Here is a 19762-nt window from a genome sequence, read left to right on the forward strand (position 1 = left end):
CTCAACTCATCTCAATTTATCATTATAATTTTTTCAAATTTCAACACAAAATATAATAAACAATTTAATTTTTTCAAATCTCAAAATAATAATAATATTAAAAAATAATATTATAATAATATTTAATCATTTCAATTCAACTCAACTCACTTCAACATCCAAACACCCGTAAACAAAGTTACAGATCATACTGATACCGATACTTGATTTTCAGGCACGCATTCGACGCCCAAAAATGTATAAATATTAATTTAAAATTGACATGATGAAGGAATGATGTGTTCGCATTCTAAAAATATCTAATAATTATTTCAAATGTGTGTGAGCGGAAGCAAGAAACGGATCAATTCGAACAGACCAGTGAAGATAAAAGTAAAATCTCCCTTCAAGAAAGCTCGCCTATTTTTTTTATTTTTTTACGAGTAACGTTAGATACACTTATAATTGTGCAAGCTGTATTCTTTTTAAAAAAGAATATAATTTATTATTAAAAAATTAATTTTTTATACAAATTTTATATTTATTCACATTTCTCAAAAGATTACTTGATATCTACGTAATTATAAATATTATTTCTTCTTTTTTTAATATTTAACTCTTATCCGGAGAAAACCGTGGGTGGAGTCATGGGGCTTGGGGTAAACGAACTGTAGGAGACCGCCCAGGAAGCTTCCTGTAAAAAAACGCATTGGATGTATTGAATCTTCTTTATCCCCTTCCACTCCTTTCCGAGAGAGAGAGAGAATGTTTGGGACAACATTTATGGGGAGGGGGGCTAACAAGGAGGGGACCTGGAAACGGTGTGTATCATCGAGCCTGTCTTGTGACACCACAAGAGGATGGACAATATACATACCATTAACGCTAGTTTGAGGATTGAGATTCCTTTTTTTTTTTTTTTTCGAGATTAGGATAGTCTAATTTAAATATCTATACGAGGGACTTACGCTTTAAAACTATAAATGGATAACGTTAAGGACCTACGTGTCATGTTTATGTAATCCATTCAAATTGGATGGAGAATCGAAAACGATTCTCAACCAAACTAAAGAGGGTAACAAGAACAACTATTAAGTTTAAAAAATAAATTGTAATTATATAGTAAGATATTGTTCATTTCTTGTTGTCTTTTATTATGAGTAAAAAATCGATATCCAAACTCAGAGATGGTTAGTAATTTACGCATTAAATTGATATATACGATCGATATATCCCTAGTAGTTGACTATATTTGTTCCCTCTCACGAGCAATATTCGGGATCAAATTATCGTATCCTCAACTTTCCTATCAAAAGATCATATATATATATATATATATGTTAATTAATGAGGTAAATTATTCTATAAATATATATAAAATTAGATAAATTTTATGTAAAAGTCTTTGGTGAAGTTTGGATAGTGGGTTCAGATAAGATGAAATTTGAATAAAATATTATTAAAATATTATTTTTTAATACTATTATTATTTTGAGATTTGAAAAAATTGAATTATTTATTATATTTTAAATAATAATTTATAAAAATTATAATTATAAAATGAAATGAGATGAGATGAGATGAGAGTCCCTCTCAATCTAAATCTAGTCACTATATATTTTCGCCTAATCAATATTTATAGAGATTTATTTATAAATTTCTCGTAAAATTATATTCGGAGATATATATGTCGATGTAACAGAATGTTACGAGGAAGTTACGAGGAACATTTATTAGATCTCAAATGTTGGAGATTTGAGTATCCCTAAATTCAAGCCATGGAAGTTACGAGGAAGATTATCGAATGACTGAGCGAATCGATCAAAATAAAGTAAAAAGTAAAAGCATTAAATTTAAAATTAGACATTTTTCAGAGTGTGAAAATTTGTCTTTCTCGCTCTATTGGCTTCTCCTGTGTAGTGAGTGCGACGCCCTCTTCACACTTCAATGTTCATTTTAATGGCGTGAGCGTTAAGGGTGACAGAACCGTACAGCCCGCACCGAAACAAACCATTAGAGACCAAAACCCTTCCTTCGTCTCATTCTCTCTTCCCTTTCACAGAATCGCATTACCAAATCGAATCAAATGTGGTATTCAAGTTAATAATAAAAACACATCCCATCCCAAACGAGTCATCGCATGCTTGAGAGAGACTTTTCGTGTGCCCTTGATTGATCAACTTTAGCGTCTCTGAACCCGTTCTTGATGTGGGTTTTGGAATTTTGAGTCCTTTGGCTCTCTTTGTTTTCCTCGGATTAATTTATACGTAACTTTATCGTTTTTGTTTGTCCTTTGTTCATTTGTATGCATATAAAAAATGTCTGAGAAGGATCGGAGGGTTATGGAGAACATGAAGAGGAGTGGAGAGCTTGGAATGTTGTTGAATGGGATTCCCAATCCAAATTCTCCTTACCTCAATATCTATCATCGTCTGCATCACAATCATCTCGGGAATGGCTCACCGGTTGGTAGAGTTTCTCTGCGATCAGAGTCCTCTCCTTCGAGTTCTTTCTCTAATGGGTTTTGCTCCTCTGAGGATGCTTCACCATATCCTGATTCATTTGAGGAGGTTAAGCATCAAACATCCAGTGCTCAGTACTTGAGCATCAATGGGAAGAAAGGGGATGACATGGGCTTGTGTGAGACTTTGTATAGAATACATATGGATGATCGACAGGGAGATGGTACTGATATGAGGGGATTTGAGGTGGATTTCGATGGGTTTGGGGTTTATGGTCCTTATTTGGGTGTGACTACCCCATGGAATGTGAACCATGGGGGGGAATGTAATGGTTTTAGCAACCGTTCTTCTGGCTTTGAGGGTTTTCAGTCCTCTCATCTCGGAGCTCCGGTGAGTTTCATCGATGATAGGAGGTTGAAATCGCTTGGTTTTCAGGGTGGATATAGAGAGAGTGATTCAACGGGGTCTTATCTCGCTCATCATCGGTTGAATGCTTTGGATTCTGGCCCCAGTTCTAACGCTAACCAAATGAATTATTCAATGGATAAAAGAAATGGCAGTGGATGTTACTACGGCGGTATTCAAAAGCCGAACCAATCTACTGTTAGGCCTTCCCTTAGAGACGCTTCTGTTAGCTCACGGTGGTGTGAAATAAGTTGCAATGGAGTGACGGGAGTTATGGAACCACTGAGTTCCCCTCCGTCGAAACAGCTCCCCAAGCTGGCTTTGAATGTAGATGATTCCTCAAGTAGTCGTCCCATTATAAATGAAAGGACTCGAGAAATCCTAAACAGCGTGGTTCCTCAATCTTCAATGTCTACGAGAGGTGCAGAGGACGTAGAGGCTTTTTCTTGTGATGATAATTTCATCATAAAAGGAGGGAATTGTTTGAATTATTCCATCAACAAGAAACCCAACAACACTTCAAGGAGTCATAAGAAGAATTGTCGCAATGAGATGGCAGAAACAAACCAGCGAGGGAAAAGCTCTGAATCGGATAGTCACTGTAGTTTTGCAAATTTTTTTGAAAATGATCCGATTCCGAGTGGCGGTTGTCCGTTGTTCTTGCCACTGCCTTCTTGTTCTTTGGCTGAAGTCCAGGGTTATATATATTTCTTAGCAAAGGATCAATATGGTTGTCGCTTCTTACAGAGAGTGTTTGATAAGGGAGCATGTCAAGACGTGCAAATCATATTTAATGAAATTATCGGTCACGTTGTTGAACTTATCACCGATCCATTTGGAAATTACCTTGTGCAGAAGTTGTTGGATGTGTGCAATGAAGAACAGAGAATGCAGATAGTGCTCAAGGTGACAAACCAATCAGGACAACTCATGAGAATATCTCTGGACCCACATGGGTAAATTCCTCATATGTCATTTATTTTTGCTTTTATTCTATTAGAGCTTCGATTATCTTGGCAATTTTTGTTGTTTCTGAATGGTATTGATTCTATGGTATCAGCACGCGTGTGGTACAGAAGTTGATCGAGACCGTGGAAACTAAGAAACAGATTTCGCTGCTTAGCTCAGCACTTGAACTGGGTTTTCTTACTCTTGTCAAGGATCCGAATGGCAACCATGTGATACAACGTTGCTTGCAATGTTTTAGCAATGAAGATAATAAGGTTAGGTATTCTTTTTATTTATTTATATTTTAGTTCTCTTTTATTTATTTATATTTTAATCGACTGTAGCTCTTGCGCACCGGGGTAGACCTGTTGGGAGGGGAAGAGAAGCCAATGTCGATAATATGGCCTAAAGTGATACTTCTTCAAGAACATGAAAGTTAAGCAAATTAAAACGAGCAAATTTTCCGGGCTGGCATTAAAAAAAGGGGTAATGTACTTGCAAATAATCAACTCAACAGTTTACTGCATCCATTCACTTTACTGATGAATAAATCCTTACGCTTTGCACCTGCAGTGAGAGAACCTACAGGAAGACTATACTTAGGGCCCTATATAGTTTCCCATTATACATGTTGTCTGGGACAACCAAGCAGGCGCCTAAAATATAAATATGGTTGTGTACTATTTAGCTGAAGACAACTGTTGAATGCCAAATTCACACTAAGGGCTAGGATATTATTCACCACAGCATATGCGTTCACCAAAGAGAGATGCTTCTCTAGCATTTTTTCTTCTTGAATTATGAACTCAACCTATAACTATAATGTGGTTTTATTCTATTTCTTTGACCATTAAAAATATTTTCCTAGAGATTTTTTTTGAAAAATATTCTAGACATGTTGTGTTCTTGTTTATCTTTGCAGTTTATTTTTGTTGCTGCTGCAAAGTTTTGTGTGGACATGGCAACTCATAGGCATGGATGTTGTGTACTGCAACGCTGCATTGCACGTTCAATTGCAGAACATCGAGAAAAGTTGGTCACTGAAGTTTCTAGAGATGGAATTCTACTCGCTCAAGACCCATATGGGTAATCATTTGCAAACACTCAAAACGAATCAGTTGTTTTTCCTTTGTTTTCTGACCATATACCCCTGCTTTAACATGATAAACCACATGAATATATTTGGCATGTGGGTTCTTATTGCCAGTTCGTGATGAATTATAAAGTTTTAGTCACCTAAATTCCAACCCACCCTGAGATTTAAGTGTAAGCTTGGGTTTATGATTATGGATCTGTTCACATTATTGTCTTGTACAACTTATGCTACAAACTTATTGCATTTTAGTCCATCTAAATGGAGAGTTTAAAGTGACAACTGTTGAAATTTCTATGATCTAGAATTTATATCACAATCACAAAACCTTTGATCCGCTTGTGTTCCTTCTATGCTATTTAACCATGGTGCTGCACTTACTGGGTGCAATCCTGACATGGCTACACTATGACTAATAAGCTACACTCCTAAAGGTTGAAATGGTGTTTCTGCCTGGGTTTGACACTGAAGCAAAAATGAAATGTCAAATCAATTATAGTGCAGTCTCATCTTACTTTACTGGCAACATATTGCTGGCATGAACCTTCTGTTACTCGCGTTATATTTCCCTTTTTCACCCAATATAATATGTCTTTACTTCCCACATATTGTCTAGAGTATCCTCAGGTATGTGACGTCGGTACGGGTATGTGCATCTGAGTTGGTTTCATTTGTGAGGCTACATTTGAGTTGAGATATCACAATTTATCTGGTAAAGCACTCTTGTTTTGAAAGTATTTTATGAACTAGACATTGGTTCATTCTGTCCTTGCTCTTTTTCAATTTGTTATCTATCTCCTATAATTGATGGATTCTCTAGTTTCTTTGCGAACTACCCTATCACAAGATCTTTTTGTACACACCAGATCATCTTTCATTTTCATGGTTCCTTATTACCAATTTTGGTGAGAACATTGCACTCGTTTATATGGGCTGGATGTCTGGCTTTTTTCTCTACCAGTTGCATTCACACGGTTTGTACAATTATGGGTATGATATGAAGAACAGCCATTTGATTGCTGTGTTCAATTATACATCTGCCAGTTCCTAGCTATGATAATACCACATTGAATCAGAAAGCTGTAATTGATTTCAGAATTCACATTCCACTTTATACCTTTGTAAACATAGAAAGTGTCAGTTTTCTCAAGGCCAAATCTCTCTCTCTCTCTCTCTCTCTCTCTCAATGTGAAATACTTCCCCAGAAATGTCAACAATTGGTCTCACAAAAAATATTTCTCTTTTGAGATGCAGAAATTACGTTGTTCAGTATCTTATAGAGCTAAAGATCCCATCTGCTAGTTCCAAATTGATTTCTCAGTTTAAAGGGAACTACGCACAGCTCTCAATGCAGAAGTTCAGCAGCCACGTGGTTGAAAAATGCCTTGCACATTTTGAAGAACATAGGTCAAGAATCATCTACGAATTACTCTCAGTGTCTCACTTTGACCAATTGCTGCAGGACCGTTTTGCAAACTATGTCATTCAACGTGCTTTAGCAGTTACCAAGGTATGAAAACTAAAATTCCCTCTCAAAACTGCTTTTATGCTTTGATAAGATATTATTTAATGGTGGATAATCTCTCTCTGTGTCTCTCCTGTTCTTAATTTTGTTCACTTCAGGGCCCTCTTCATGCTTCACTGGTTGAACAAGTAGAGGCTTACAAAATCTTAAGTACCAACCCATATTGCAGGAGGATTTTCTCACGGAAACTCTTGAAGAAGTGATGTGCATCAGCCTTTGGTAAAAATGTTGTTATTCTCTTAGATTACCAAAAACTCCCGTTATCAATAACCACTTATCTATCTTCGGCACTAGTTTATTAAATTTCTTGAGTCTTTTTCCAATCTCCAGAATGGAGGCTTTGTGAGCCAGAGGTGTAAAAATCGAGTTCCACTTCTATTGACTCGTGATGAACATGTTTCTATACTGATCTGTTGTCTTGTTGTTGATCTATACTTAGTTATTTTTCATGTATGATATTTCACACGATTTGAGGAAGTCTGTTATCTAATCAAGTCTGATGCATGCATTTCTTCTTGACATATTTCTTCTTTATTTTAGAAGTTTATTTGATAAAACCTCCTGGCATTGGGACCCCCAGAACTTGTATAGATTAAGGCAACATCCACTAGACCACAAGTCTTTTGGTCTGACTGCTAATTGATATACACATTTGCAAGGAAATGATATGTGGAGACCTTACTGAGGAACTCTAAACAAATTACCTTTTTTTTTTGGTAAAAGAGGACGACACCTCCGAATATATAAATGCCATCACATATAGCGGAAGAAGACCGTGGTATAAACTCACTACCACATTACCTCAAAGCCATATACTTTCTTATAAACAAGGCTTAATTTGTGGAATTTCTTCACGATGCTGGTCTCCTATTAATTAATAGGGGTTTTGGAAAGTACAAGTACACAACTTTTCGATGAATGAACCCACAATAATCGGCAGAAGATTACATGGCAATTGCCTCCCTATAGAAGCACAATTCTTAGACCAACATCATCTCAGTGGAAAGAAAGGACAATAGACATAAAAAAGCTTTCCTTCATTTTGAGTTTACGTCCTCTAGTGCTGTGGGTGCAAGCATTTGAATACAGGACCCACTTCGGCTCAACCGTATCGCAGAAGAGAATGTCTTTTCTTTCTAGTGTAGCAAAGACCATATTGCTTATTCAAAGCAACTACTCATCCTAAATTTTATAATTTTTAATAGAATTTACTGATGTGACACAATTTAAATTATTTTGTATATAAACTATCTAAATAAACAACTAATTAAAATGTGCCACATAAAAAAATTTAACCAGACAAGGACAATAATGTTTCTCTCAATGTGACAACTAACAAAAGTTTCTACGTGTCTGATATGTTTGTGAAACTAACACTAACAGGCAACAGCTCCGTCAAAGACACCAACCACTACTGAGTGCTAGCTCCTTCTTCGATTACTTGCCTGTCGATTACAACACGAACCTTCTCAAAATACCTCTCAGGACAGAGTCGGGTTGGTTTGGATTTAGAAATAGATGAGTTAGATGAAATATGAAATATGAAAATTGAAAAAAATATTATTAGAATATTATTTTTTAATATTATTATTGTTTTGTGATTTTAAAAAATTGAATTAAGATTTGAAAAAGTTGAATTGGTTTATGATATTTTGTATGAGAATTTGAAAAATTTGTAATGATGAGATGAGAAAAGATGAAATACTTTTCGAATCCAAACGGGGGACTGCTTATCAGTCCTTGATTGTCTTGAACAAAGCACTCTACTTTCACAACTATTGTCCTAAAGTGATAGTATCGGTACTGAATACCCATCTTGCTCATGAATTTCCTGGTGCCAGTAGTTGACGATTTGCAGCATGGGTGGATAAGACTTGAGAAATCATGCGCATAGTAGGCCTTGATTGTGCATGGACATTTAAGCATTCTGTTGCAAGCTTTACAACTGTTAGTAGTTCATCCTCAACTTCAAGTGTTGGAGATGGAAGGCGTTTGTCCAACACATCCTTCAGCTGAATGTTTTCCTTAGCCGAAGGAGATGATAGTGAGGAGATGAAATCACCCGGGTGATTTCCCTTAATGACTTCTAATGCCAACACTCCAAAACTATATACATCACATTTCTCAGTTACCTTCATTGTATAAGCAAGCTCTGTCAAGAAAATGGAAGAAAAAAATCAACACATATGCATGCCTTATATGTTAATCTTAAACTAAAAGAACAACAAAATAAGCAACCTGGTGCTATATATCCATATGTGCCCCCAAGGGAAGTCCAACTAGACGATGAGTCTAGCTTTAGAAGCTTAGCAGAGCCGAAGTCTGAAACAAGGGCCTCATACTGACAATCTAACAAGATGTTGCCACTTGATATGTCTCGATGTATAATTGGCGGTGAGCAATCATGGTGCATGTAAGACAAGGCATCAGCCACACCTCTAACAATGTTCAACCTCTTATTCCAATCCACTACTTCAGCAACACCTTTGTTCCCCAAGATTTTGGCCAAGCTACCCCTTTCGATGTACTGATAAACCAAAAATGAATATTGTGCGTTCGAACAGAAACCATGGAGTTTAACAATGTTTCGATGTCGAATTTCTGTTAACGCCACAATCTCATTTAAGAATTCTTTTTGGAATCCTTGCTCACCATCATGTCGTGGGTGGAGTTTCTTCACTGCTACAGTAACACCTGACGACAGCTTTGCTTTATAGACGCTTCCATACCCTCCCTTCCCAATGCAATATATGGCATCAAAACTGTTGGTCGCTTTTATGATATCTCGATACATTGTTCTTCCATCTAGCGTTGATGTTGGAAAAATTTCATGCATTTCACTTTCTTCGGATTTTGGGTCTTTCTTTCTTCTTCGCATAATTAGAAAAATCGTTAAACAATTAAGCAGAACCAGAAGCGCTCCCAAAACAGGGACAACGACAGCAAAGTTGAATTTTTTTCCCCTTTTCGAGCAAGGTTGCAATCCTGTAACGTTACCACACAATCCCTTGTTCCCTTGTAATGCTTCAAGCGGAGCATTTAGGAATGCTTCACTATTGGGAATTGGACCATGCAACTCGTTGTAGGATATGTCAACATACAACAAGCCACGCATTTCTTCGAAGGCTGTTGGAATGAAACCAGAAAGATGATTGTGGGAGAGATTCAGCTTCACCAAACTATTCATTGTTCCAAATTCTGATGGTATACCTCCAGCTAAAGAGTTATAGCTCATATCTAATTCAGAGACTTGAGATAAGCTCAGAAGGTTGGGTGGAATCCCTTCACTAAAATTGTTCTGGCTTAAATTCAAGTGGTATAATTTCATAAGGCCTCCAAAATTACTTGGAATCGACTTGTTAAGTCTATTCGAGGACAAGTCAAGAAATTCAAGATTAGTCAATGATCCAAATTCTATAGGTATAGCACCAGAGAGCTGATTGCCATTTAACTTCAATTGAACTAGAGAAGTCAACCTTCCAAGTTCTTTTGGAATCACCCCAACTATACGATTGAGAGAAAGATCAAGGACATGTAGTTGACTTAAGTTTCGAAGAATGCCGGGAGATATGCTTCCAACGATATTATTCCCTCTGATTATCAAGGTTTGTAGCTGTGGGCACTGTCCCCAACTACCTGAGATTCTACCATAAAATCTATTATGGCTTAGATCCATGAAGGTCAAGTTTGGATAGTTACCAAAGTCTTCAGATATATCTCCAAGGAGTTGGTTACCTTCCAAGCGAACTCTGATCAAGCTCGTGCAATTTTTCAAGCTTTTAGGGACTCGGCCAATGAAATTGTTGTTGCTTGCAGTGAAGTGTTTTAGAGATCCACCGTAACAAACGTTTGCAGGCAAATAACCATTAAATTGGTTTGTGTCTAGTTCCAGATAAAACAAGTTCATGTGATCTCCAATCCCATGAGGAATAGGACCAGAAAGTTGGTTATCACGGAGAAATAAATACTCCAAGTCACTCAAATTAGCAAATGAAGTTGGAATAGAACCAATAAGTTGGTTTCGGCTCAACTCTAGATCATAGACGTACTTCAATTTTCCTAACTCAGGAATGGTACCGGAAAGATTGTTAAAGCTGAGATGAAGAATCATAAGATTGGCCAAATCACCTAATGATGTTGGAATTGAACCATTGAGATGGTTTCTAGAAAGGCTTAACTCCTCAAGGGATGTCATATTTCCTATTTCTGGAGGGATACGACCAGAAAGTGAATTATTGAAAATTAACAAGGAGGTCAGCATTTTTAAGTTCCCAAAAGTTGAAGGGATTGGACCTGTCAGACAGTTTGTGTCAATGAATAGTTCAACCAAATTGGAAAGATTTCCCATTTCTGGAGGAATGAAACCGGAAAGTTCATTGCCATAGAGATGCAAAGAAGCTAGGTGGCTCAAAATGCTTAAAGAAGTAGGAATGGAACCGTCGAAACTGTTGTTGCATAGATGAAGCTCACTTAGAGACTTAAGGTGACTTATTTCTTCAGGAATTGAACCATTTAATTGATTTTCACAAAGGTAAAGGAATTGAAGACTAGTCAGGAAACCAACTTCCGGTGGGATTTTCCCTGACAACTTATTATTGGACAAATCAAGATAGATGAGTTTGGATAGAGATCTAATTTGAGACGGAATGGTACCAAAGAGAGTGTTTGCACTGAGATCAACATATGCAAGATTTGGGAATAAGGAAAAAGAAAACTCTTGAAGCGTACCTTGTAATCCAGAGTTGGTAAGGTTCATTCTGATGACACTTCCAGCATGATTGCAATAAATACCAAACCAAGTACAAGGGTTAAGATTGGCAGGAATATTGGGAAGGGAAGCCCATGAAGGTAGGAGGTATTGGGCTTCCGTTCTTTAGGCTGTTTTTCCATTTAAGAAGAGCAGTAGCTTCTTCTGCAATAGCAGAAGCAAAAGCAGTATTTGGTGATGAAACCAACTGAACAAATAACACAAAGGAGACTAGGATGTGTAGTTTCTTAAGGTGTGGAGATCCCATTGCCATTGCTTTTAGAGCATCTCTAATCGTTAAGGGCTTTATTTATAACCCATCTACGTACCTAACACTCTTAAATAACTGTTCTACTAGTGCCCCCCCCGGAGGCGACAATTTTGCTGCAATTCAAGCCTTAGAAATGAAAGACTATCTTCATGCTGAAATAAGAGTTCATTTTCTACACCTTTTCCAAAGTTAACGCGTCTTGTGGAAATAGACTTTTGGGGTTGTGGAGAATCAGAGTGTGAGAATTTCAAACGTGAAAGAGCCTCTTCGACTATGAGCTGCATGGTTATGCCAGCTCATTTTCAATCTTTGGTGGGGTTGGTTCAACGTGGTCGTTTTCACCTTTTTTATTTTCCTTTGATTTTGATGACCACCATAAATTGCTACTTTCTTTTCAAGTCAGTCTTTTGAGTTGCCTTTCATTAAATATTTCCCATTGACGTTGACGGAGTCTTTGGATATGGATTCATATCATTAAAATGAGCTGGTATTCAAACCATAAGGTTTGGAATGAAGAAAAATAAAATGTTCCCAAAATATTAACTTATAGCTGTTCAATTAAATTTCGCCCGATATAAAAAGAAGCCGTAACAGGGTAAACCTAAAAGTGAGACAGCAGCACTCATTGCAAAAACTCCCACAATAGCGGCGAAGAGTTTATCGGCAAAGGAATGTAACATTTTTGTGGGAAAATAGATCGTACGAGAGAAATGATTTTTTAAAATTCCAAATAGATAAACCTCGCAAGCTTTTGTACAAAGATATATCACATTAAAAAAGTGAAAAAAAAAACTGTTATTGATTAGTAAGACCTACTTTTTTATAAAAAAAATTTACATAAAATTTATCTATTTAAAATTTATACTTAACATTACTGATCGTGAAATTATCGTGGTAGAAATATCTTGTTAACGACAAAATAAGTCGTTGCAAAAATTGGAACATCAAGTTCAAAAAAAACAGAGAACACCAGCAAATGACAAGCACTTGTCTCTTGGGTAACAAAGCTTGTTACCCTAAACACTTGGATGCTAATAACAGGCTAGAAATAGAAAGACCATGAAAGCAAACAAGCAAGGAAGACAGAAGCATCTTTAGGATTGTTGATTATTCCTATATATAAATATATAGGTATAATCAATCCAAGCAATGTTATACAACTTTCCTAACCTCCACACACCATATTTTTTAAAATTTTTAATATTTTTTTTAAATTTTTTTTGAGTTTATTTCTTTTTTAAAACTAATTCAATTCTTCTATTCATTATTCATATATTAAATATTTAATAAAAAAATAATAAAAATTAAAAAAATATATATAATGTATGGAGATTGGGTAGATTTTTTTAATCCATCCCATATCGATCAATAAAAAACATTACCAGGAAATATAACATGATTGACACCAAGACCGAAAAGAAATTAGTAATAATTCGAGGTGGGGTTTATAATAAATACTACTACATTCAAAGAGCACCTATGAGCTACTGTAGGATTATAACAATCATTTAAAAAAGAAAAAAACGAAGGGGAACGAGAAAATCATCACGCGTTCTAATGACTATATTTAATTATAATAATCTCCTGCATCGGAGGTTGCCATTCACCAACATTGGCCAATCCCTATCAATGCCAGACATTGCCACAAACTGCTAGCTACCTGAACCTTAGACCACAATGAATCAAGCAGGCAGCATTCAAATGAACCTGATCAACAGCTACACGTAAAGGCATGCGAGTTGCATCCATCTTTGGACAACCACAGCTACTAAAACTCCATGGGCCAAAACTTTGGATATCAGCAAAGTTGAGAGAAGCATGGTAAGGTTAAAAATCACAATCCCCATGGTTGTAGGACTTTAAATAGAACGAGTGTCTCTTACCAATCAGAACATTATCAAAGAAAAAATGGTAAGACACAGTAGATTGCAACCAGCATGAACAAGATATCCACCATCTGTGAGGCAAATCAGCACCACAGCTAGCACATCTCAGCAAACAGCAAAAATTCACCCTTCCCGCACACAACTATAGAAGGACAATATATTCGATAATGAGAAATTCCATCAACAGAAGAAAATAATAATCAATATGCAGATTCATATAACATTTATGATGATCATAGAAAATAAAGGAAAGCAAGCAACAGATGAAGGGAAAAAAGAGAGCAAAATGACGTTAAAGTAGGAAATGACCCACTGGAAGGAACTCTTAAGCAATGTAACAAAAACTATTCCGGAATACTTCAAATGGTACAAACCTATAGAAATCAGAATACATGAACTACCATCAAACATGAGTCAAGGACGGCATTGAATCCAACAAGGTAATGTTTAACCTCCCAAAAGGTCCATGCTGATAAAACCTAGTGATCAAGGTGTTGATCGCAGCATGCACAACTTAACATGTCCTCTCCATATCTAAAGCAGATAGACCAAATGCATTGAGCCAACGATATCTCCATCACATCATATGCTACTCTTTCAATCCTACAAACATAATTACCACAAACAGTTTAGCTGAAAATACCTTAGTCCACTCAAAATAGAGCCAGCTTAAAGGGAAAAAAACAGCAAAAATGCAGCGCAGCAACTCACATCAGCATCAGGACTACGTGAAGCCGGGCTTTGAGAATCACCCCGTTGACCAACCGGTGAAACAGTTTTTGACACAGGAGCTCCATTATGTGTGCGAGCATCAGGACTTTCAACGCCAGGAGGTGTCCTACGTGGAGATAGGCTCCTTTGAGGAAGGGGACTACGGCGAGCCGGGGAAGCACTTTGACAAAATTTCCATTTACCATCAGATAAAAAATCATGAATACATAAATTTCTGATTCAAAATTATTAATGTTTTTTATTGGCACCAGGTGTCTGACAACAAAGTCCTGAGTAATCCTGGGAGTACACAGGCCCTCGAGAAGGAATTATCCTTCTTGAAGGGAGCATACCACCAAGACCAAGGCCCTTACCACTTGAGCCAACCTCTAGAGGTTCAAAATTATTAATGTACAAGTGATTGCATACCTATCATATGACCGGCTTCGACTACGCCGCTCATCTTCATGTCTGCCTCTCCCACGATCTTTCTGATGACCAGGACTTGCACTACGACTCCTGCTCCTGCGACGATGCTCTCTTTCCCTCCCACGAATCCTATCACGATCAGATCGCTCCCTACTCCTACTACGACTTCTCCTTTTGTTGTCCCTGTCCCTGTCCCTGTCCCTGTCCCTGTCCTCATCCCGATGCCTGAAAAAGTATTCAATCAGCCATGAGATAGTGAATGTGAAGCACTGAATTGCAAAAATGGAGTACGTAGAAATAGTTTGCAACACTTATCTATGAGAAGTCTAATCTGCAACAATTTTCACACGATTAGTTACTAAGATCATGGTTAGCTCTATAAGTGTCCTATGTCTACTTCTTGTCAATAAAATTCGTCTTTACTGACAAAAAAAAAAAAAGTGTCGAACAAGCCCAAACTTCTGTCATTTCTGGTTGATGAAGACTCAAATTTACAAAATGTAGGTTCTAAGGACAAAAAAAAAAAAAAGAACAAGATGAACAAACACTAGAAACAGACTCCGCCTAATAAATCATCAGGCAAATAAAATAAAATAAAATAACTGATTTGGGCACCCAACTTGCACTACCATCACTTTTATTCCATCTACTACTTGTACAATACGCCTTCCAGAAAATTGATATCACCCCCATTCTATTCTTAGTTCCGTAAGCAAAGGTATGCAAGCATTTTTAGTCGAGGCTACTTCCCATGGAATAAAACAATCAATTGCAAACTCCATCCATAATGGAAGCCCACAAAAATAGGACAATAATTTGGTTCTTGATCCACCAGTTAGTATCTTACTAACTGTGATGACTGTGTACACAGACTTAGGGTCCGTTTGGATAATTAGAATATCTCAATATATCTGTGAATAACAGTGAAATGATTTGAGTTAAAGATGTTTGATTAGATTTTGGAAAATGAGAGAGAAAGTTGAATAAAAATTGTTTGAATATTATTTTTGTTTTGAAATTTGAAAAAATAGTATTATTTTTTGTGTTTTGTTTGGGAGTTTAGAAAAGTTGTAATGATTAGGTGATGATTAGATGAAAAAGTTGAAGATTTGAAATTAAAAAATGTTTTATGTTTGAGTGATGTTTGAGAATGAAATATTTAAGAATACTTGAGAACAATTGTGTGGCCAAACAAACCCTTAGAGTGCATTTTATGCCCATCAGGCGCAAAGTTTGTAACAGAAACAATCAATGAGTCCATACAAGCTGAACAAAGCTGAATATCAAAACGACCAAGTTAACATAGCAGTGCTACCCACAAGTTAAAGAGATGTGATCATATGCTTTTAAGGGTAACAAAGGAGGAGGAGGAGGAGAGGCTAGTAGCGGTGCATTGGAGCATTCTCTCACCCCCTCCCAAAAGACGCAGCTCACACACACACAAAAACACAGGCCTTGCACTAAAAGCCACTGGGGATTTTCAGAAAGTGCCAATTTTCATTTGGAATCAAATTATATTATACCTTCCATATAAATTACAATGCTGGAAAAGAGGTCCAGTTTAACACCCAAATGAGTAGCACTTCCACAGAAAAAGGATCCTCACCTGGGACGAGGGCTCCGACTTCTTGACCTGCCTTTTGTCTTTGAAGTTGTCTCTGATATCTTTCCCTTGTGACTGAAAATTAAATCCGATATAAATTGATTAGACAACGACAAATCCGTTAAGCATGCCACTATGCAACTAAAAGTGAACACTATTAACATGTGAGTAATTCCACTTTTAAGCAGGTTTAGTCTCCAACACTACATACCAACTGAGTTGGCAAACCCGGTTTCTTAAAAACGGTCTAATCCTTCTCTACTCTCCGCCCTCCCTGCCAAATCCTTCGTCCCCCCACCCCCCCTCCCTCTACAAATCCCTCTCCCCCCTCCCAAAACCACTCCCCCGTCAACGCTGCTCTCCCCCTTCCCTCTGCTGAATCCTTCTTCTCCCCCCTTCCTTTGTCGAATCCCTCTCCCCCTTCCAAAACCAAATCACTTTTCCCCATTGACACCACTTGAGAAACGAGAAACTAGATAGGGAACTCAAAAATCTCCAACGAAATCCCTCCCTCCATCCCTCTGCCGACTGTGACAAACCTGTAAACACCCCTCAAGACATACACTAAGAGATCTGAGAAACATTCCCTCCCTAATACGATGATTGGGAGAAATGTAAACAGAGGATTGCTCATATTGTGGAGGTTAATGGATCTTCAGCAGTAGATGCCAATCAAGGAAGATTGAGAATAGTTGCAGACACTGTGCGCAAAGAGCACTGCATTCATACCTTCAAGGGCTAAGGGATGGTGGTGGGGTTACAGCGAACCCTGGTTGTGTAGATTCTCCGAGATTGGTCTCTGGCAGTGAATCATTTCAGGTTGTGTAGATTTTTTAATGGCTTGTATTTTTATTTTTTTTTTCTAAGGGAATGCAAAGCAGAGGAACTTGAGGTGATGGTGGAAGAGAACCCTGGCAATGGATGATTTGAATGAACAAAGTTGCAGAGTTCGGTGACAGATGGACAGTTAACCTGGGGCTAATTTGATTAGCTAACTTAGATCTCTAATTAGTAGGGTGGATGATATTTTTGGACCTTAGATCATCTAATAATTAGGGTGTAAAATGTTTTTGAAGATGATTTTAATTGTTTTTCTTGTACAAATCACACTTGACAACTGTATGATACGAACTCTGTAAAAAAAAGTTGGTTTTGCTGGAATTTTATATCCCCTAATGGACACTTGCAAGATGTTCATCTTCTCTTTTAGCTACACTATGTTCAACCACGTCATCCCTGTTGTTCTGCTCATCTTTTCTTTTAGTATTTTGTTTATGAGCTCGCTCTCTTCTTTTTCTTTTTAACCTTCGTTAATGGTTGATATTCATGCATCTAAAAGTAGACCTTTTCATTACAACTTTACGAAAACCAATGGCGGCTTTTATATAAAATCTCCATTAGAATGCAAACAAACTGAAATGGATTGAAAATGATTGATTCCACTACAATGTTCAGTTGGGGTTGGTAAGGAAATGGCAGAGGAGCGAATTTGAATGAAAGATTTCGGAGAGAAGGTGGAAAACGTTTGACTAGTCTTCAAAACGAATTGTTTTGAGAAAAAAAAAAAACAAAAACCCAACTCTGCTGGTGTGTGATGTTGGAGACTTAAGTGGCCTAAGATTAGAATTACTCTTAACATGTTGGTTCCAATCAAAATGTCACTTGTCTCATAGCTGTCACTGTAAAGGCCATTCATTGAATTAAAATTGCTTCCCATGTCCAAGAATGCAAGACTTATCAGGCATAAATTCCAAAAAAACCAATGTTGCCACCGCACAACACACTCTCGCTACCAAAGGTCTTGGAGGCGCCAGAGGAACACGAATGCCAAAAATTAAGCTTGAAAATGAGTAATTAACATTAAAACAATGGTGATAACAACAAAATTACAAAAAAATAATAATGGTTCAAGTAGTAGGGAGGCATTTGCTGCAAATTATATGCATCTCACAGTTAGCGAACTTACATTCGCTCGGCATTTGGGCCGTACTTGGCAAACTGAACCATAATCTCTCTGCCATCGACAATTTTTCCTGTAAAGCAAATAAGATATATACATAAATAAGACCAACCTATAATATGCTTGTATATGTCGGATTTTTGAAAGTAAAAGTAACCATCAAGCTTCTCCACGGCCTTCTGTGCCTCGTCCGCATACTTGTACCGAACAAACGCGAAACCTCGCGATTCTCCGGTCCTATAACCAATCAGAAAACAGCAAATTGAAAGCAGGAACTACCAAATTGAAACCAGACCAAGCGGGAGAGAGAGAGTGAGAGAGAGAGAGAGAGAGAGAGAGAGGACCTTCGGTCTCTAGGGATAAAAACGTCGACGACCTTGCCGTACTTGTCGAAGAGAGGAAAAAGATCATCAGCGCTGGTTCCTAGCAAAAGAAGAAAAAAAAGGGAGGGAGGAATTAGGGATTGAGAGAGAGAGAGGCAGGGAAGGGGGAAAATCGAAAATTCGCGAGGACGAAAGGGGGAAAATACGGAAAGTGATGTTGAGAACGAGGAGGGAGTAGGTGTCTCTGATATCCGGAGGTCCGGCTCTCCCAAAGTGCGACATCTCTGCTTCTGCTGCCGCTGCAAAGTGTAAATGCGAGCGCGAGCGAGCGAGTGAGAGTGAGAGAGAGAGAGGAGAAAGGAAAGTAGCGGGGGCTGAACTACGCTAGGGTTTCGAACATGAACACACCGAAAATTAAGGTTGGTTTGTACGGCAAGATGAGATATATTTTAGAGAAATGTTGCGTACAGTTTTTAAATAGAAATTGTATTATAAGTTTAATTAATTTTATTTTTAAAAGTTTTTAAAATTATAATAATATTTTTATTAAAATGATATTTCTTTCTACTTAATGAATGATTTGTACATATAATTTTTATTTAGAGATTGTAAATAAAAATTTTCTATATTTTAAGAGAAATAATATTTGTAATTGTGCGAGTGTCATGCAATCGTTTTGAAAAAAATAAATAAATATAGAACTCATATGAAAAGAAATTAATTTTTTAATAATAGATCTTATTCTTTTTTAAAACGATTGCACAGTATTTATACATTCTACGATTATATGTAGCATTATTCATATTTTAAATAAAATTAAAAATTAAATAAAATATTATTTTTTAATATTATTATTATGTAAAAATTTAAAAAAATTATAATAAAAAAATTTGATAAAATGAAACTGTTTATATATCTAAATAATGTTTAAAGAAGAGAAAACAATTAAGAGAAATGTTTAAGATTCCGATAAAGTGCTATTATGCCTCTCAATTTGTCTATTTGGTGAGTTTTTAGTATAAATTGTATTATTTTTTTAAATCTATTTATATATATATAAAGGGGTAGTGATAGGCTTACTACCTATCTACTACCTATCTACTGCTTGTAGTGTTTTTATTTTTTTATCATTTTATTTTAAGTATTTTTTTAACATCTTTAATCATTAAGAAAAAATTAAAAAAATATATAAATTTACTAATTATCATTTCCTTAACTATTAAATAAAATAAAAAATTATAAAAAAAATCAAATATAAAAAAAGTAATAAATGAGTAGTGAGAGGGTAGTAACCCTATCATTTTCCTATATAAAGTGGTTATCTAATAGTAAATTTTATTTTAACAGCTTTTATTATTTTTTTGTTAAAATTAATGTTGTTAGTCTAAATGCTCTCTTTTTAGAAGGCTAGCATCGTCGA

General features: G+C 36.5%; 3 protein-coding genes across 5 annotated transcripts; 1 reads left to right on the forward strand and 2 right to left on the reverse strand.

The window, feature by feature from the left end:
* The first annotated feature begins 1914 nt into the window (after nucleotides 1–1914).
* Nucleotides 1915–6717, forward strand: LOC109007495 (putative pumilio homolog 10). The gene is made up of 5 exons (XM_018987177.2): nucleotides 1915–3802; nucleotides 3907–4069; nucleotides 4717–4880; nucleotides 6142–6397; nucleotides 6511–6717. Exons 1-5 carry the CDS (start codon nucleotides 2298–2300, stop codon nucleotides 6613–6615), a joined length of 2193 nt encoding a protein of 730 aa, XP_018842722.2. The 5' UTR covers nucleotides 1915–2297; the 3' UTR covers nucleotides 6616–6717.
* Nucleotides 6718–8076: 1359 nt separating this feature from the next.
* Nucleotides 8077–13179, reverse strand: LOC109007486 (MDIS1-interacting receptor like kinase 2-like). The gene is made up of 3 exons (XM_018987167.2): nucleotides 13091–13179; nucleotides 8651–11283; nucleotides 8077–8564 (listed from the first exon to the last, which is right to left on the reverse strand). The coding sequence occupies exons 1-3, from the start codon at nucleotides 13177–13179 to the stop codon at nucleotides 8233–8235; spliced, it is 3054 nt and encodes a 1017-aa protein (XP_018842712.2). The 3' UTR covers nucleotides 8077–8232.
* Nucleotides 13180–13581: 402 nt separating this feature from the next.
* Nucleotides 13582–18788, reverse strand: LOC109007458 (serine/arginine-rich splicing factor SC35-like). Of its 3 annotated transcripts, XM_035693371.1 has the most exons (8): nucleotides 18549–18788; nucleotides 18364–18442; nucleotides 18177–18256; nucleotides 18026–18092; nucleotides 16063–16134; nucleotides 14457–14681; nucleotides 14028–14208; nucleotides 13582–13919 (listed from the first exon to the last, which is right to left on the reverse strand). In XM_035693371.1, exons 1-8 carry the CDS (start codon nucleotides 18622–18624, stop codon nucleotides 13914–13916), a joined length of 786 nt encoding a protein of 261 aa, XP_035549264.1. In that variant the 5' UTR covers nucleotides 18625–18788; the 3' UTR covers nucleotides 13582–13913. The 3 variants fall into 3 exon arrangements, with proteins under 3 accessions (XP_035549264.1, XP_018842686.2, XP_035549265.1); XM_018987141.2 differs by having other exon boundaries at nucleotides 18026–18256; nucleotides 18549–18786; XM_035693372.1 differs by lacking the exon at nucleotides 16063–16134 and having other exon boundaries at nucleotides 18549–18764.
* Nucleotides 18789–19762: the final 974 nt, after the last annotated feature.

This window comes from Juglans regia, chromosome 8, assembly GCF_001411555.2.
Source record: "Juglans regia cultivar Chandler chromosome 8, Walnut 2.0, whole genome shotgun sequence".
Taxonomy (NCBI): Eukaryota; Viridiplantae; Streptophyta; class Magnoliopsida; order Fagales; family Juglandaceae; genus Juglans; species Juglans regia.

Excerpts from the sequence above, each read along its gene's own strand:
- LOC109007495 (XM_018987177.2), top strand. The coding sequence starts at position 2,298 with ATGTCTGAGAAGGATCGGAGGGTTATGGAGAACATGAAGAGGAGTGGA. Across the intron at positions 4,070-4,716 it reads TTAGCAATGAAGATAATAAG|TTTATTTTTGTTGCTGCTGC; the intron begins GTTAGGTATTCT and ends TTATCTTTGCAG. Across the intron at positions 4,881-6,141 it reads CTCGCTCAAGACCCATATGG|AAATTACGTTGTTCAGTATC; the intron begins GTAATCATTTGC and ends TTTGAGATGCAG.
- LOC109007486 (XM_018987167.2), bottom strand. The coding sequence starts at position 13,179 with ATGGATGCAACTCGCATGCCTTTACGTGTAGCTGTTGATCAGGTTCAT. Across the intron at positions 11,284-13,090 it reads CATTGTGGTCTAAGGTTCAG|AACGGAAGCCCAATACCTCC; the intron begins GTAGCTAGCAGT and ends AACAGCCTAAAG. Across the intron at positions 8,565-8,650 it reads ATATGGATATATAGCACCAG|AGCTTGCTTATACAATGAAG; the intron begins GTTGCTTATTTT and ends TTTTCTTGACAG.
- LOC109007458 (XM_018987141.2), bottom strand. The coding sequence starts at position 18,624 with ATGTCGCACTTTGGGAGAGCCGGACCTCCGGATATCAGAGACACCTAC. Across the intron at positions 18,257-18,363 it reads TTTATCCCTAGAGACCGAAG|GACCGGAGAATCGCGAGGTT; the intron begins GTCCTCTCTCTC and ends GATTGGTTATAG. Across the intron at positions 16,135-18,025 it reads GGCCCAAATGCCGAGCGAAT|TCACAAGGGAAAGATATCAG; the intron begins GTAAGTTCGCTA and ends TTTAATTTTCAG.